We start from the raw sequence: 17,107 nt of genomic DNA, 5'->3' as shown, positions 1-17,107 counted from the left end.
CCCTTGTCGAAGCCCCCAAGAACTTCCAAAGAAATCAGAGGGGCTACCATTGACCAGAATGGAAAACTTTACAATTGAAATGCAATACCTTATCCATTTTCTCCATTTCTTTGAGAAACTACAACGCTGAAGCATATACATTAAAAAATCCTAGCTCACATGATCATTGGTCTTCTCCACATCCAATTTACATAACACACTTGGAACTCTTGACTTCAATCTACTATCAATACATTCAGAAGCAATCTGGATGGAATCCAAATTCTGTCTACCCTTCACAAAAGCATTTTGTGAATCTGAAATAAGCTCATGCACCACCCTACAAAGCCGATTAGCCAACACCTTAGAAATAATCTTATAAATCCCACCAACTAAGCTAATAGGCTGAAAGTCCTTGACCTCCACAGCATCCACTTTCTTGAGAATAAGGGCAAGGAACGAGGCATTAAGACTCTTTTCACACACCGCATAAGTATGGAAATTGTGAAATACAACCATAATTTCTGTTTTCAAAACACCCCAACAAGACTGGAAGAATGCCATTAAAAAGCCATCTAGGCCAGGTGCCTTGTCACCATTAAAGTCATTGATCACCCCAAACATCTCTTCTTCCTCAAAAGGCCTATCTAGCCAACTTGCATCTTCCATCGAGATACTAGAAAACTCCACATTATCGAAGATGTCTATGAGCCACATCCTCCAAATAAAGCTGCCTATAAAACTGAGAGATATATTTGCTATAGCAGCCGGGTTCAAAGACAACACCCCATTCACCATAAGTCTATCAATAGAATTAACCCTCCTATGAGAGTTAGCTATGCGGTGAAAAAATTTAGTGTTCCTATCGCCTTCCCTAACACAAAGAACTCTAGATTTTTGCCTCCAACTTATTTCTTCCAACAGAGTAGCTTGTTCTAACTCATCACGGATTCTTCCCATTTCTACCCTTTCCTCTGCTGATAAACCCCGACTCTTCTCCATATTCTCTAAAGCACTTAGGTCCTTCCACAATTTTTTAATCTAAACTTCAACATGACCAAACACCTCCACATTCCATCTTTTCAAATCATTTTTTAAGAGCTTTAATTTATTGGCCAGAATGAAACTCGGTGCACCATGAACCTAATAGGAATCCCACCAAGACTGAACCCTATCGACAAAACCTTCATCCTTAAGCCACATATTCTCAAATCTAAACGGCATACTCCCTCTCTAAAAAGATCCACCCTTAAGGACAATTGGAAAATGATCCGAGCACAACCTAGACATCCGTCTTTGAGAAACTGTTGGAAACCTATCCTCTCAATCTGCAGAAAACAAGAATTTGTCTAGCCTAGCCTTCAAGGCAACTTCTCTAGAATTTGACCAAGTAAAAGAACCCCTTTGCAATGGTAGATCAATGAGACCTTGTTCCGAAATAAAATTGGAGAACTCTCGCATAGCAGTAGTGAAAGAATTAGACCCCAATCGTTCGGAAGGGAACCTAACCACATTAAAGTCCCCACCCACACACCATGGGACACTCCACTAGCTATTCAAGCCACAAAGTTCCTCTCATAAAAACCTCTTGTCTTTGTGTAAATTAGGACCGTAAACACCAGTAAATGCCCAAACAAACTGATCTGACACACTTGTAAACTTACAAAAAACCGAAAATCTACCCACTGCTTTGTCCATTTTATTCACTACTCGAGTGTCCCACATCACTAACAGCCCACCAAAAGCTCCACAAGAACCTAAGGAAGACCAGTCAACATGTTGTCCACCTCACAAGCTACGAATCACCGCTCTATTAATCAGCCCCATTTTGGTTTCTTGAAGACAAACCACATCTGGCCCCCACTTTCTATTCAAGTTTCTAACCCTAAGCCTTTTATCCTACTCATTCGACCCTCTTACATTCCAAGAAATAATCTTCACATTCATTGATAAGACACTACAGCCCGCTCAGAACTTGTACTCCTTGCTTTATTTGGATCATACTCAACATTCAAAGATGTCAACAAATTCTTCAACTCCTGTTGACCTTTCTAGCCTGACTTGACCAACTTTGTTTGATCACCCACCACACGTTTCTTTTTATCTTTCTTTCTAGCCTCAATGGCTAATAAAAATCCTGTAATCTGCTCCTTAAAAGCTTCCAATGAAGTGCCCACAGATTTCTTGAAAAGCCTTTATCCTATTGGTTACCCAATGTGATAGTTGGCAACTATCCACTCTCCTTACACCCAATCTCCTTCACATGACTAGACTCCAACTATGTCGAACCTTCCATGGCCAAAGGTACCACAACTAATGGCTCATTACCACCCTCACACGACCTCAACCTTTCACCAACTTCCCACAACTCACTCTTTGACCTAGGAAAATACTCTACTAGCCCCTCACACTCATCTGCCCTACTAACCTTTTGCCCTTCATAAGTACTAGAATCATTACCTGGTACACAGTCTCCCTCCAAACTTGAGCTGACTAACATACTATCTGGAGAATGATACAGAGACAATGGGAGCACTAACTGCCTGCCATCATGTAATTGTAATATCCAATCTTTGGAATTACCCCAAGACTTATCCAAGTCTCCTACCAATTCCCTTATAGTTGGGCTAGGTATTTGAGCTCCCTCAAAATCAAAAGTACCTGGTCCTTCCAAACCCACAAAATCCTCCTCCCTACCCTCCTCCCCACTGGAGAATCCAAAGATAGTAGCGCCAATACTATTGGGTTCATTACCGGTTCTAATATCATGGCTGATGACACCACCAGCACCAACTTCGACCCACTCAGCTCACTGATTGGCGATATCTGATGGTGGGAGGCTTGGGCCACCACCGCTAGTCCAGTCAATGCAGTGGGTGGCTGAGCTAGTGGGATCGTGGTGTCCTCTCCGCCCTTGCCCGCCATTTCTGTCACTGCTAAGGATGAATTCATGCCTAGTGATACCCACGACAACGTCATACGTTGCTCTGATATGGTGGGTGTGGTCCTTGAGCTCTCAAAATCCTTCGTGGCACTCCTACCTAAGCTTGGAATACTGAACCCATTCTGGTAAGAAGTCTCCAGAGCCTTTAGTCCACTAGATGAACTCTCTCCAGCCTCAAAAGTAGGTGGTCTTGACAGACCTAGGCCCAAAATAGGTTCTTTATTTCCCTACAAGGCTTAGGAATTCTGCTTGGATGAGCCCAGACCCACGTTAATATTATAGGCAGTATTACTCACCCATTTGCCAGCTTGTTTAACACCCTTAACACCATCCCAAGATACCCACCTCTTTCCATATTCATTCACATTCACAGTCAGCCCTCTCCCTAGCCAACATTCCTTCCTCCTATCACGTAACTTTCCAAACTCAATCATATTTGAATTCAAATTGGGCTTCAAGGAAATATTGAATTTATTTCCTTCCGGGATTTTTTCCTCAAATTTATTCTTACCATCAATACCCCCTTTCCCACCCTCACCACCACCCACGGCTGACTGGGGAAAACTACCAGCCTGAGTTTCAGAAGTTGCTACCTATGTGCTAGAATTGTCACTCAGAAACTCCACAAAATTCTTCACAGTACCAGCCTGAACCTTTTCTTTGCTGAGGGGCTGCTAAACATGATTCAACCTTGCCTGTACTAGAGCTTTGACAGCCTCCACATAAGACCAGACAAATTGCAATTTAAAGGGCTCAACACTTTGAATAGGAAAGAAAGAAAAAATGCTAAATAGAAAAAATATATCATATAATTTTATTCTTGACATTAAAGCCATAGAGTACAAATGCCATCAAATAAAATATCTTGAACCAAACATAGACATTTAAACATGCTTTTATTCAAAAACAGAATAACTAGTTTTAGAGCAGAACAGATTAACAAAAGACCTTAAGAAAGTATACTTAAAAGCCACTTCCTATAGGACCAAATAACCTAACAAGAACTATGTTGGGGATAATACACAAAGTATTCAGAAAGAACAAAGTGAATTAAAAAAAAATAGAAAATAGATATTTTCCAGCAACAATAAATCTATACTCAAATTTATAACAATAAAACAATACTCAAATTTCTAACAATAAACCCATTCAAGCCCATTCCTCATTTCTCAATTCTCTATAAATGAACATACAAATGAGAAAACATACCTTCAAACTTGAAAAAATTTGAACTTCCGTTGGTAGGGACAAAAGGGATTTTGAAGGTATGGGTGAAGGGATCGTCTGAAGCCGATTGTGAAGAAAGAGGAGAGCATTTGAGGGTGAGGGTGAGTTTTGTTGCACATTGAGGGGTTGAGGGTGACTGATTTAGGGGTGAGGGTGAGTTTTGTTGCACGCCAAGAGGTTGAGAGTGACTGATTTGGGTGTTTGAGTGAGAGTGTTTGAACTTTGAGAGAGTGTTTGAGAGACTGAGAGTGTTTGAGTGAGGCGTTTGAAAGTGGCTGTGTTTCAGGTTTAGAGTGTGCCGATTTCAAGTCTTATAAACTCGATCTCTACGTGGCTAAATTTGGTCCACGTGGAAAAGTTGTCCAAGTAAGGGTACGACAAACACCAAAAATCGAGCTCTAAAAACTCGAATTGTAATTGGATCTCGAGTTTTAAAAACTCGAGATATTAGTTTCCAATATTGTTTTGAAACTTGACAACTAACAAAAATGTTTGATATTTAGGGCCATTTGGAAAAAAAATTCCCAAATAAACAAACAAAAGGCAGCTTGTACAGTATATATTAAATCCAAAATTAGTGTTGCTCACTGTTTAAAACACACACTCTTCTGTGTCTCTTCTTCCGTTGGAAAATGTCCCAAATGAAAGAAGATCGGGGAGCGATCTTGCGACGTTGGACGAATCATGATGATGATCTCCCAGATGAAATCGTGTTGGACATTTTATCAAAGCTACCTGTGAAATCTCTCCTAAGATTCAGGTGCGTTTGCAAACCCTGGTACTCTTCCAGGGATTTTTTAGAAAATAACAACAAAACCCAAACAATATCATTAGTTAGGAAACGTTTTAAACTATTTTGATTTCTAGCAATTCGAGTGAAGAGGGGTCGATTTCTGGGTTTTGCTCTCAGTTAGTGGAGTGGCCACGTAGGCAGAAATCGAGTTCAAAGCTGTCGGTTTGTAAGCTTAGAAAACGAGTTCAAAGGACTCGATTTCCAGGCTTGAAAAATGAGTTCAAACGACTCTGTTTACAGGCTTGAAAACCGAGTCCTTTGAACTCGTTTTTCAAGCCTGGAAACCGACAGCTGAACTCGGTTTCTTTGTGTGCAATGTCGTTCCAACTCAATAAAAACAAGAAAAAATGAATGCAATTGGATCAGAAGGTGCAGGGAAAAGGACGGAGCTGTAAAGAGGCGAAGGCAACGGAGAAGGACGGAGTTGCAGAGACGGAATGAGTGAGAGAGACGGAACGGCGACGGAGAAGGACGGAGCTGCAGAGACAGAATGGCGACGGAGGTCCGCTCTCTGATCCGGTTCCTCTCTGTAACTCCGTCCTTCTCTGTCGCCGTCGCCCTCTCTGTAGCTCCGTCCTTCTCCGTCGCTGTTCCATCTCTCTCACTCATTCCGTCTCTGCAACTCTGTCCTTCTCCGTTGCTGTTCCGTCTCCCTCACTCATTCCGTCTCTGCAACTCCGTCCTTCTCCGTCGCCGTTGCCTAGAGGCAACTCCGTCCTTTTCCCTACACCTTCTGATCCAATTGCATTCATTTTTTCTTGTTTTTATTGAGTTGGAACGACATTGCACACAAAGAAACCGAGTTCAGCTGTCGGTTTCCAGGCTTGAAAAACGAGTTCAAAGGACTCGGTTTTCAAGCCTGTAAACCGAGTCATTTGAACTCGTTTTTCAAGCCTAGAAATCGAGTCCTTTGAACTCGTTTTCTAAGCTTACAAACCGATAGTTTTGAACTCGATTTCTGCCTACGTGGCCACTCCACTAACTGAGAGCAAAACCCAGAAATCGACCCCTCTTCACTCGAATTGCTAGAAACCAAAATAGTTTAAAACGTTTCCTAACTAATGATATTGTTTGGGTTTTGTTGTTATTTTCTAAAAAATCCCTACTCTTCCATAGCCAACCCCAATTTCATCTCTACCCACCTCCATAATCACAATCATATTCATCATCACAGTTATGTCACACACATCCCTAGGAACATTCCCGAACCTTCATCTGGCTCTTCACGTTCTAGCGGTCAACTCTGTACTCTCACTTGCGACCGCACCTTTGAAACCATATCCGAGTTTAGAGTTCCCTTCACTTTTCAATCTGGGTTTCCCCATTTTGTGGGTTCATGTAATGGAATATTGTGTTTCATTAATGATAATGCACCAGGGTCTAATGTTTTTTACTTATGGAACCACAGTATTAGAAAATTTAAGAGGTTGCCCGATAACCAGTTTCTTGTTATGACATTCGGAATTGGGTATGGTTCCCAGAATAACGACTTCAAGGTTGTTGGGATTTCATGGACTTTTGCCAAGTCCCCTCCCCCTAAGGTTGGGGTGTACTCATTAAATTCGGATTCATGGAAAAGAGTTGAACTTGGAATCTCGTTGAGACCCAATGTTTTATACTACAATGGGAATTATTTTAAGGCATTACCATTTGTTAGTGGGCATTTACATTGGATGTTTAAAATGTCAGGTGGACAGGAGAGGCATTCTACTCATATGCTTTTGTCATTTGATGTCAACAGTGAGAAATTCAAACAACTACCACTGCCTGATGATGAAGGAAGTTGTTTACCGAAACTTATTACATCATTCAAGGGGAAACTGGCTATGATTAAATTTAAAATTGGTGCCCAACAACATAGCATGCTATGCTCAATTTGGGTGATGAGGGAGTATGGTGTGATTGATTCTTGGAATAAACTTCGTGTTCTATCAATTGAAAATTTTAATGCTTTCATTAGTTTCACCAAGTTTGGCTTACTTCTAATTCAAAAAGGGTCTCTGCTGGTCTCTACCAACAGTGATTTCCAAAGGAAATATAAGAATGTTTTAATTGACTCTGAAACTCTACAAGAGAAGGAGATTGGTAATCAAGTTGATTATCGTTCTGATGTAGCTGCTTACATGGAGAACCTTGTTTTACTTGATGGAGCAAATGTGGTGTCTTACTAGGAAGATGGTGCTATGTGTCTAATAAGGAATGTCATAAGAGGTATGGATGAATTGAAACCCTTGTCATGCTTTTACTGGCTGCAGTAGGCATGTTAGTATTGTTAAAACCATAATTTTTGCCCCAGATTTATATTACCTTTTATGGTTGTGGCCATTATTATTAGTACTAGACGCAGACCCGCGCAATGCGCGGGGAAAAAAACTATTTACTGTAGTGAAAAATACTATTTCTCTTTTAAGAACTCAAATAATAAAGCTAAAAGCTAATGATTAATTAAACCAATATAATTTTTTCCTATCAAGGGTCTTAAATTTAAGTATGAATTTCAAATTTGTGTGTTTTCTATAACAGGAAGTCTCAAACAGTAGGATGATTAAATAAAGATGGATTGAGTATAATATTATTAACAGAAATAGTTTTTTTTTTTTTTTATTTAAAAAAACCAATAAAATGGATCAAAAATGCAATTGTAATTAAAAGTTAAAAGTGAAATTTCAAGTTCTATTACAATCTCTCACAACATATTTGGTTCACAAATTACAATCATTGTTACTCATATGGAGTTTGGATTATGCACCTATACTTGCAGTTTAGAATTTTGACATTGAAATTGATAGATAATTCTCTTTAGAATCATGCATATCCTTTGAGACCTCAACTACTTCAAATACTTTGTTTTATCCACATGACTCCTAGAATCAAAACTCAAATTGAAATAATAAGGTCATCACCATAAAATATAAATGCCTCTAATTTGACAATAAGATCTGACAAACTAATCACTCACCAAATACAATTATTCCTACCAATCATAACTATTTGAGACAAATATCACAACTAAAAATCATTTAGATGGAGACAGAGAAATCAGGAATGAAACAAAATTCCTACAGAATGCAATATAGAAAGAGAGGCAGAGACAAACCAACTCTTAGGAACAAAAGTGCAAGAGCGTGTCAGCAAAGAATTAAGACTTGAAGAGACTCCCAAAGAACCAAAAGAGAAGACCATGGTGCTTGATTAAACTTAGGTTCCACTTGCAACATTACAAACCACTTAGCTGGCAAGTGCCAATACTCAACTTTCAACAAAAACCTACTGCCCACCAAATTGATACCAAGTGAAGGCCTAAGGCCCTGACACAGCAACTTTGAAAAGTATTATAGGTCCTAATAGTTTATGTTTCAACAATTTGTACCAATTTAAAAATATGCCAAGCAGAGTACAACAAACATCTATTAGACAAAATAAATACCTTACATGAAACCTAAAGTCCAATATATATATATATATATATATATATAGAATAAAAAATAAAGAAGCTTGTTCTACAAATTCTCTCATGACTTTGATAGGGAGAACCCTCAAAGATAACAATATAGCAGTAGTCTTCCTATGCACTTTTCAACTTTGACAGCCCATGAACATATTGGAACTTTTTCAAATTCTTACACTAAAATGAAACACCAATCCATTTGCCTTTCTTAGACTTTGAAGCTTCCGTGAGGACCATGATTTGCCTGAGAATAGGAAAAATTTTCATCTGTTTCAATGTTGTTGCAGACTTTGTTTCTTAGCATTTCTCTCCTTCCAAAAGCACTACATAAAGACATCATTCTATTAGACATCTTCTCTAATAAAATATGATCAATAAAAAAAAAATGTTTGCTTCTCCTTCCAAAGGCAGCAACAGAGAGGTACACCCCAATAAGAAATTGAATGATTAATAAAATCTCTTAGTTTCCGTTTAGTTAGCTGTGCCCATACTTATTGAATTATTGTTTAAATCTATTGCCGGAGAAAAGAAGAAGCAACTATTAGACAATATTGTATAAAAATAAAAATGCTATATTTTTTCATCTCAACGATTCGACATACAACATTGTTCATTTTGCACAGATGATAAGTCCTTGACCCTAATTGCACAAAGATTAAACTCACATTGAATAAAGTTAAGTAAGACCCCATTCTTTTTTGCTAAATAATCAAGTGAGAGTGGCCCTTAAACACACTTCAATCATTGAATTTTTAATTCCATTTTAAAGAACAAACCACTTGAAAGATAAATATTCACATAAAAAATAGACAGGGAAGGGAGGAATTTAGTTTAAATTGTTAATTTTTTTGGATAATTGGTCGTCTCTCTTGATGGTTTTTTTGTGTAAGTTATTCTGTCCTACTAATGATCTTCACACATTTCAAGTCACAGTGAGAGTATAGAAATTTGACAGAAAGTCTCAAACCGATTAATCTTTCTAAGCTTCACAGTGAAGTCTGAAGGGTATCAATAAGATCAAAATTAATTTAATCCTATAAAAGATTAAAAAAAAATGTATAACCACATCACTTCAAAAACATTTAATGAGCAACATAATTGGCAATTCAAATATCAAATATAACTTAGAAGAAGAAAGATTTATATTAAGTAATGAAGCATACTTGCAGCCCATGCCTCAATTCCAATATGGCAACAAACAGAAGCCAAATTCTCAGCCTCAATGCTTAAATCAAGGAGCTAATTTACCACAGATAAAGCATGACAAATTGTCCCCTAATATCATGCCCAATGTCTGACTTTGTTCTTTGCAATTACCTTAGGAATATATTATGCATTTACTTTATAACTTTTCCTTGCACAAATTACTTTCTATACATGATGTAAATAGAATTTCTAATAAACATATTTCCAAGCCTGAATCACTGTCTATGATTCCAACAGTATTAAAAGCATGTAATATTTTCAAATTGATCATACCCTTTCTGGCAGAAACAATGGTGTTTTTTGTATTGCATGAACATGGCAGTGATCACTTGGACTTCTTCTTTCTAGAGCCGCTAGGTACTGATTTGTCAGATGGAGCCAATGACGCCAAAGCTAATTTGTCATATCAACATAGTTGATTCCTGTTGCAAAAAGCATTGAATGTTTCTTCAAAGTTTTAAGGAAAAATTTATTTAAAATTGAAAGTGAATAAGAAAAACCTAAACAATGAGAGATGTGGATAAGAGATTCACCATCATTGTCTAGTTTAAGATTTTAATGGTGACCCAATCATTAAACCTGATAATGTTCATCATTGCTGTATCTTCATCATCAACTTGCGCCCTTGCATCACTATAACACATGGCATCAATTCAAAAGTAGAAAATAAAAATTAAGACAAACAATTTAGAATGACAGAAAAAAAATACACGATCGACCCTCTAAAGATCTATAGCCTCAAAAGCATGAATACTCCAAAATCCCTATACTTCAAATAAAAATAAAATACACCTAAATATATTAATTGATTTTACAATCTTTAGAAGTATGCACACAATCATAGCACAACTTAAAAATACTTGCACAGTGACTTAAGTTTCACGAATCTGATAAAAGAAATTCACACATTCTTAAAATTGAAACCACAGTAATAAATCAGAGTCACACTAAGTCGTTGGAATCGCACAAGATAAGACCCAGCAATCAAAAATTCAACACACTAAGAAAAATGATTTATAAAGTAATTAAATTCAACATAACAATCATCCACACCACAGCACGAAAGACGCAGTAAAAAGGGAAAAAAAGATCATGCAAAAGAATAGAGCACAAAAGAAACTTGGATTTAGAGATACCTCAACTGAATCGTCTAGCTGCTATCAGTATTTATATATTGTAAGGAGAGGAAGACAGGAAGGAAGGAAAACAGAGAGGTTGCCGTTAGAAGGGAGAGAGGCTGGCGATGATTAAATGTGAAACCGTAGGAAACCGTAGAACAGAGAAGGTGGAAGGGGAAAGAACTAAAACGTGGGAGACAGGAAATTAAAACCGTGTGCAACAAAAGGAAAGGAAAAACAAAAAGTTGCAACCGTGAAAGCATAGGGTTTGAAAATGCTTTGGGTTTGGGCTTTATCTGATATTAAATTTGCAAGAAGTGGGCTTTACGGTGAAGATAGGGATGAAAATTATTTTATAATTATCTGTATTTAAAATTGATAAAAATTATTTTAGAAAAGATGATAGAAATGACATGGCTGCTGATGTGGCTCAATGTGAGAGTAGCAACATTAAATGTTACGTCTCAGCTTTTAGTAATATATTGATTAATTGATTGATGATTGATTGATTTGATATTGTTGTTGTTGTTGAGTTATTTTATTTTATTTATTTATTTTTTGTGACCAGAAGGATATTTTTTTGTGATTGATTGTTGCACACGTAGTAAACCAATAAAAATAATGAGTCAACATAACCTTGTTTGCTTCTGTGTCAGTGTTGTGTGCTAAAAAGAACTCATTAGAGTTATCCTACTAAATAATTGGTATATAAAAATCTGCATGTGCTAGTGTTTAATTGTATATTTTGCTTGTAATCAGTGTAAACCTGGAAAAAGAAGAAAAAGAAACCTATTAAAAGAGATTCAAAATAATATAAAATATAATTAATTTTTTAAAAAATTTAATACAATAATATTTTTAAATTAGTATTATTTAAAAAAAAATTGGTTAGGTTATTAAATAATATAGAATACATAATAAAACTTCTTTTAAATTTGTAGAAACTCTTGGTTGTATAATAATAAAATAATCCTATTTAAATTATATAAAATAAATAATAAAGTGATTTTTGTTGTATATTTTGCTGATGGAAGATGAGAGTAAGAAAGAGAAGAGCACTTTGTTGAAGTTGAATTTAAGATGTAGGAGAGCTGCATTATTGAAAAGAGTTTTTTTTTTTTTTTTTTTTGCCACAGAGAAGAAGAGCTGGACTGCTTTGAAGAGGAAGTGGACTCAAAGATGGAAGGTGGTGAGAGCTTTGATTAGATGAATAGGGTATTTCTGCCGAAGATATTGACAGTGGTTACCATCAAAGCAGCAGCAACATAAGAAGTAGAAGAAGCCTTTGCTCGGAAAGTTTGGAAGCCTATTCAAGAAGGATGGCACTAGCAACCATAGGTATAGAGATCGACCAGTTTGGCCTAACTTGTGCCTTAATAGCAGGCAAGTATAATTGGTATCAATTTGCACCTAAATGTGTTTGCTTCATTGTTTATGCTTCCAGAAAGCAGAATAGGATAAAGAAATGATGAGGTTTGTATTATCATTTTAGTTTTTCTTTCCATCTCTTTTGATTTTTGATATGCGATTCCTCATGTGGGACAGTATCTTGTATGTGATGGAGATTTTTTTTTTCCTTCATTTTTATTGTGTTCAGTTCACTGCCCTTCTTATCTAGATTGTATGAATAGGAGTGGCAATTTGAATTTCTATCTTTTATGTACTGCTGCTCATTGTCTTTTCTAAATGGATATGTTGTTGCAAATAACTGGAAAATTTTATCTTGATGCGTGGTAATCTATTAAATGGATAAATCACATATCATATCAGCTATCACTGTTAATTGTTGCAGAGTCTAAACTTCATTACTGCATAGAGAATTGCAATTTGCAAAGGGAATAACACAATTTGCTTCTTTTGCTGGAATTGAATTTCATCTGATATGGAAACAGTCTTCTGAATCTAGCCAACTTTGCCATTTTGTATTTGAGTGAAGTATGCCAACTGATCTTCATCTAGTAATTGTTACGATAGGTTTTCAATCTATGATGTCTGCTCCATGATGATTACTCTTATTTAAGAGATAAAACATTTTACTATTTTTTTTTAAAGAAAACATTTTACCAATTAGGTTAATTGGAATTCATGTAACTATAAAGGGTTTATTTGGTATTGATTTATTTTATTATAAAATAAGTTAGATAAAACTTATAAGATTAATATTTGTCGTAGGTAAATAGGGATTCTAACTTTAAAATAAAAATAAAATAAAATATCTAACTAGGCTTAACTATGCTTTTGGTCCTCGACTTAGGGTCAATTTAATCTTAGTCCCTCAGAAATTTTTTCCTCGTATAGTTCCTACTCTTTTTAGGTATATTTCAATGATAAAATTTTAAAACATATATCAAAAATAAATAAATATTTTCCTTAATTGACAAACCAAACAATATGAAAACTATTTTAGATGAGATCAAAGCTCCAAAAATTCAGCCAATTAATTACAAAAAACTAAAAAAGCCTATTTAAGGAATTCCAATGTTACTCACAACACAAATACTCTCCTCTCTTTTGATGGAAAATGTCACAACCTAGGTGCTCTTCAAATATTTGATCGTCATAGAAGTTGTTGAAGCACAATTGAGTTTGTAAGCTTTTATATCATATGAATATGATTGTAGGTCTACTTGACTGTTGTTGGTTTTTTTTTTTTTTAATTATTTTTTTAATCTTTTGTTTGGAAAAAGATAAAAATGAAAAGGCCTGTAAGTTGAAATAAATTTCCAAATATAGTCTAGCATAGAAAATCTGGGTTCACATTTCACACTCTCACTTGTTATATGGAAGGGAAAAAAGAGACTTAAAAATATAATTTGAAATATATTAATGATAGAAGAAGACATTTTCAAGTCATCCTTTTTTTCTATTTCACTCTTTACAGGTTAAATAGGAAAAAGAAGATGAATAGTGACTAGTTCATTTGGCATGAAATAATTACTTCTAGACTTCTATGCTTATAACACATAAGTTTCACTCACTATACAACTAAGCTGGATTTCATGGTTCCCTTTCTTATTGGCCATTGCAAGTCATAAGTTAAATATAGATTGCAGCCCCAAAGAAATCCATGATTCTTTGGGAGCTAATGGTATTATCAAAGATTAATTTGGATATTAGATTGTTGATTTCTTGATTAACATACAATGTCAAAACAAGGTTTTGTGGGATTGGTGGACATGGTGGAGGTGATTAACCGTGGAACAATACCATGAACAATACAAGTGTGGATTAATGGGGGTTATTTCAATGTCTTAATAGATTGATGATGTGAAATAATTTGTTCTTATTAAAACAAAACAACTCTTCATCTAGTAATTGTAATGGTTTATTGGGTATAGATTGTTTTTATTGATTTTTTTTAATTATTATTTAAAAGTAAGCTAAATAAAAGTATGAGGTAGAAAGGAGTACATTCCCCCCTTAAATGGGAAAAAACATATGCTATTTTACCTCAATTTTTTTTTTTTTTTTGGGTTGTCAATTTGGTAATTACTGTTTTCAAACATGTTTCAATGATATTATTACTGTCATCTACTAATAAAAAATGTTGGCGTAGCTAAAAAAACATTTACAGCATATTTGTTAGCTTCATTATAATAAAAAAATTTCATGTTAGCTTGGAAAATAAAAACCACTTTAACTAAAAAAGATTTACTCAACAAGAACTAAATTCTTCATCCTCTTGAGTCTTAATAACCAAACAATATGAAAGCAATTTAAAATGAGATCAAATATAAAAAAAATCAACCAATTATAAAATTTTCTTTCTTCTCATTTTTCAACTTTTGTTTCTCTTTCTTCATATTTACAAGGATGCAAGGACAGAAACCAAATCACGAGGGGGAAAAGCACCTCGGAGGAAATAGTCCTATATTCTATTCTCTTATGAGATTATGAGGAAAGGCAAAGAATAGGAGATTGCAAGAAATAGAATAGCTTGACGTAGCTTTTTTTGAACCATTAGATCACTTAATTGCCATGTGTTCTTCATCTATACAAAAAAAGTAGAAAATGGAAGGATTTCTAACGGGAGAGGAGTTGGACCCTTTTTGTTTCTTTTTCTTCACATTTTTTTATCTTTACCCTAAGTTAATACAAAGCATGTAAAAAGAAAAGTAAAATATTCTCTTATACTCATTTACTTTTATTATTTTAGATCAATAATCACAATTGATGTATAAAAAAAAAAAAAAAGATATAATTTAAATGGAAATGTTAACCAATGTCTTAAAAGAATTATTTTTAGAAACATTTTATTGAAAAAATAATAAAATAATAAATGTCTAAATGTTTTTGATAGTTTTTTTATATTTTTTATAAAAATTGTGTAAAAACTTTTTTATTATAATTTATTAACAATTACCTTAAAGTTTACCTCAAACAAAAATTAAAAAAAAAATCATCCTAAAGTCATTAATTGATTTAATTCAACCACATTTTAGAAATGTACGCAGTTTAATAAATGAAAGAAAGTAAAGTGTAAAAAAAAAAAAAAAAAAGAAGGGTTGGATCAAAAACACAGTGTCTCTTTCTCTTCCGTCCGAAAATGTCCCAAAGGAAAGAAGCACGACCAACGAAGATCCTCCGACGTAGGATGAAGCATGATCTCCCAGAAGAAATCGTATTGGAAATCCTAGCAAGACTACCCGTCAAATCCCTACTAAGATTCAGGTGCGTTTGCAAAACCTGGTACTCTTACATCACCAACCCCAATTTCATCTCCACCCACTTGCTGTGCTACAACAATCATGATGGTGGTTATGTCATACACATGCCCAGGACTGTTGTTCTCATGGCTTCTTTTCATCGTCCTCACAGTCAAATCTGTACGCTCGCTTTCGACCGCACCTTTGAAACCATATCCGAGTTTAGAATTCCCTTCACTTTTCAATCTGGGTATCACGGTTTAGTGGGTTCTTGTAATGGCATATTATGTTTCACTGATTTTATCAAATCAAAGTCTAAAAATGTGTACTTGTGGAACCCCAGTATTAGAAAATTTAAGAGGTTGCCCAATACTTGCTTGAACCAGACCCAGGTGCTTAATGTGGCACACGGATTTGGATATGATTCCCTGAATAATGACTACAAGGTTGTCAGGTTTTCATGGACTCGTACCAAATGGATGCCTCCCCCTGAGGTTGAGGTGTACTCATTAAGTTCGGATTCATGGAAAAGAGTTGAACTTGGAATCTACTGGAGACCCAATGTTATTTCCTACAGTTTCAATGGTATTTCGGCATTCCCATTTGTTAGTGGACATTTGCATTGGATGATAGAAATGATAGAAGAAGGAGGTGGGCAAGAGAGGCGTTATACTCCTATGATTTTGTCATTTGATGTCAATAGTGAGAAATTCAAAGAGCTACCAGTGCCTGATGAAGGAGGTCTTATTGCGAAATGTCTTACGTCATACAAGGAAAAACTTGCTTTGATTAAATTTGGACATGGTGCACAACCACTTAGCAAGCTATGCTCCATATGGGTGATGAGGGAGTATGGTGTGCTTGATTCCTGGAATAAACTTTGTGTTCTACCAATTGAAAGTTCTACTGATTTCATTGGTTTCACCAAGTATGGTTTACTTCTAGTTCGACATAGGTCTCGCCTGGTCTCTACCAACAGTGAATTAGAGAGGAAACATAAGTCTGTTTTAATTGATCCTGAAGCTCTACATGAGAAGGAGATTAGTAATCAAATTGATTACCACTTAGATGTAGCTACTTACATGGAGAACCTTGCCTTACTTGATGGAGCAAACGTGGTATCATACTGAGAGGAATTGAAACAAGCGATTTCATCACAGGTATGGATGAATTGAAACCCTTGTCATGCTTTTACCGTTTGACCATATTTTTGCTCCAGATTTATATGATCCGTTTATGGTTGTGGCTATTATATATTCGTATTTGATATTGTTGTTGTTGTTGGTTTTTTTTGTTTTTTTGGTGTGATCAGAAGTATTTGATATTGTTTGTGATTGATTGTTGCACACATAGTGAACCAATAAAAATATTGAGCCAGCATGACCTTTTGCTTGTGTGTCTGTGTTGTAGTGCTAAAAAGAACTCATTAGAGTTGTCTTACTTTTTTCTTTTTCTTTTTTCTTCTTAATCGTAAAAAAAGAAATGGCAAAAGAGATAGAGGGGGAATAAAAAGGAAGAAAATGGTAGAGGAAATGTTGTCTTCTTGGAGGGGGAGGTTTGGTGGGAGAAGAAGCAGGGGACTTGGAATGCAATCCCCTGGTTTCTCATGTGTTCTTTAGCGAGAGAAAGGAATGGTTGTTGTTTTGATGGGTAGGAGTTAATAGTGGCGAATTTGAAATATTTATTGTTAAATTCTCTAGGTCTACATTAATCATTTGAAGTAGTTTTTATTTCCTATTTTTCTAA

The 17,107-nt window shown here is 35.5% G+C and overlaps 2 protein-coding genes and 1 long non-coding RNA gene across 12 annotated transcripts in view; 2 read left to right on the top strand and 1 right to left on the bottom strand.

Moving 5' to 3' along the window:
* Positions 1-4,741: 4,741 nt before the first annotated feature.
* Positions 4,742-6,661, top strand: LOC115958944 (F-box/kelch-repeat protein At3g06240-like; the record flags this gene model as incomplete). Its single annotated transcript, XM_031077221.1, has 2 exons — positions 4,742-4,939; positions 6,057-6,661. Coding segments are annotated over exons 1-2 (762 nt in total), but the record flags the coding sequence as incomplete, so codon positions are not given.
* A 1,717-nt stretch (positions 6,662-8,378) lies between these two features.
* Positions 8,379-10,948, bottom strand: LOC115958945. 2 transcript variants are annotated; one of them, XR_004084728.1, is made up of 4 exons: positions 10,734-10,948; positions 10,131-10,230; positions 9,871-10,019; positions 8,379-8,714 (listed from the first exon to the last, which is right to left on the bottom strand). It is a non-coding gene; the product is annotated as an uncharacterized LOC115958945 (long non-coding RNA). The 2 variants fall into 2 exon arrangements; XR_004084729.1 differs by having other exon boundaries at positions 10,177-10,230; positions 10,734-10,947.
* Positions 10,949-15,220: 4,272 nt separating this feature from the next.
* Positions 15,221-17,107, top strand: part of LOC115960358 (F-box/kelch-repeat protein At3g23880-like) — a 44,290-nt gene continuing 42,403 nt past the window's right edge. For 5 of the 9 annotated variants that reach the window (XR_004085167.1, XR_004085170.1, XR_004085168.1 and 2 more), the window contains exon 1: positions 15,221-15,772. Coding sequence is in view for 4 of the 9 variants with exons in the window: in XM_031079222.1 (XP_030935082.1) it covers positions 15,262-16,491 (1,230 nt within the window). In the remaining 5 variants the exon portion in view is untranslated. Of the gene's footprint in view, positions 16,522-17,107 lie in introns of all 9 variants that reach the window. The other 4 variants (XM_031079222.1, XM_031079220.1, XM_031079219.1 and 1 more) reach the window with 1 other exon arrangement.

This window comes from Quercus lobata, chromosome 9, assembly GCF_001633185.2.
Source record: "Quercus lobata isolate SW786 chromosome 9, ValleyOak3.0 Primary Assembly, whole genome shotgun sequence".
Lineage (NCBI taxonomy): Eukaryota > Viridiplantae > Streptophyta > Magnoliopsida > Fagales > Fagaceae > Quercus > Quercus lobata.
This window is presented reverse-complemented; position numbering and strand designations above follow the sequence as displayed.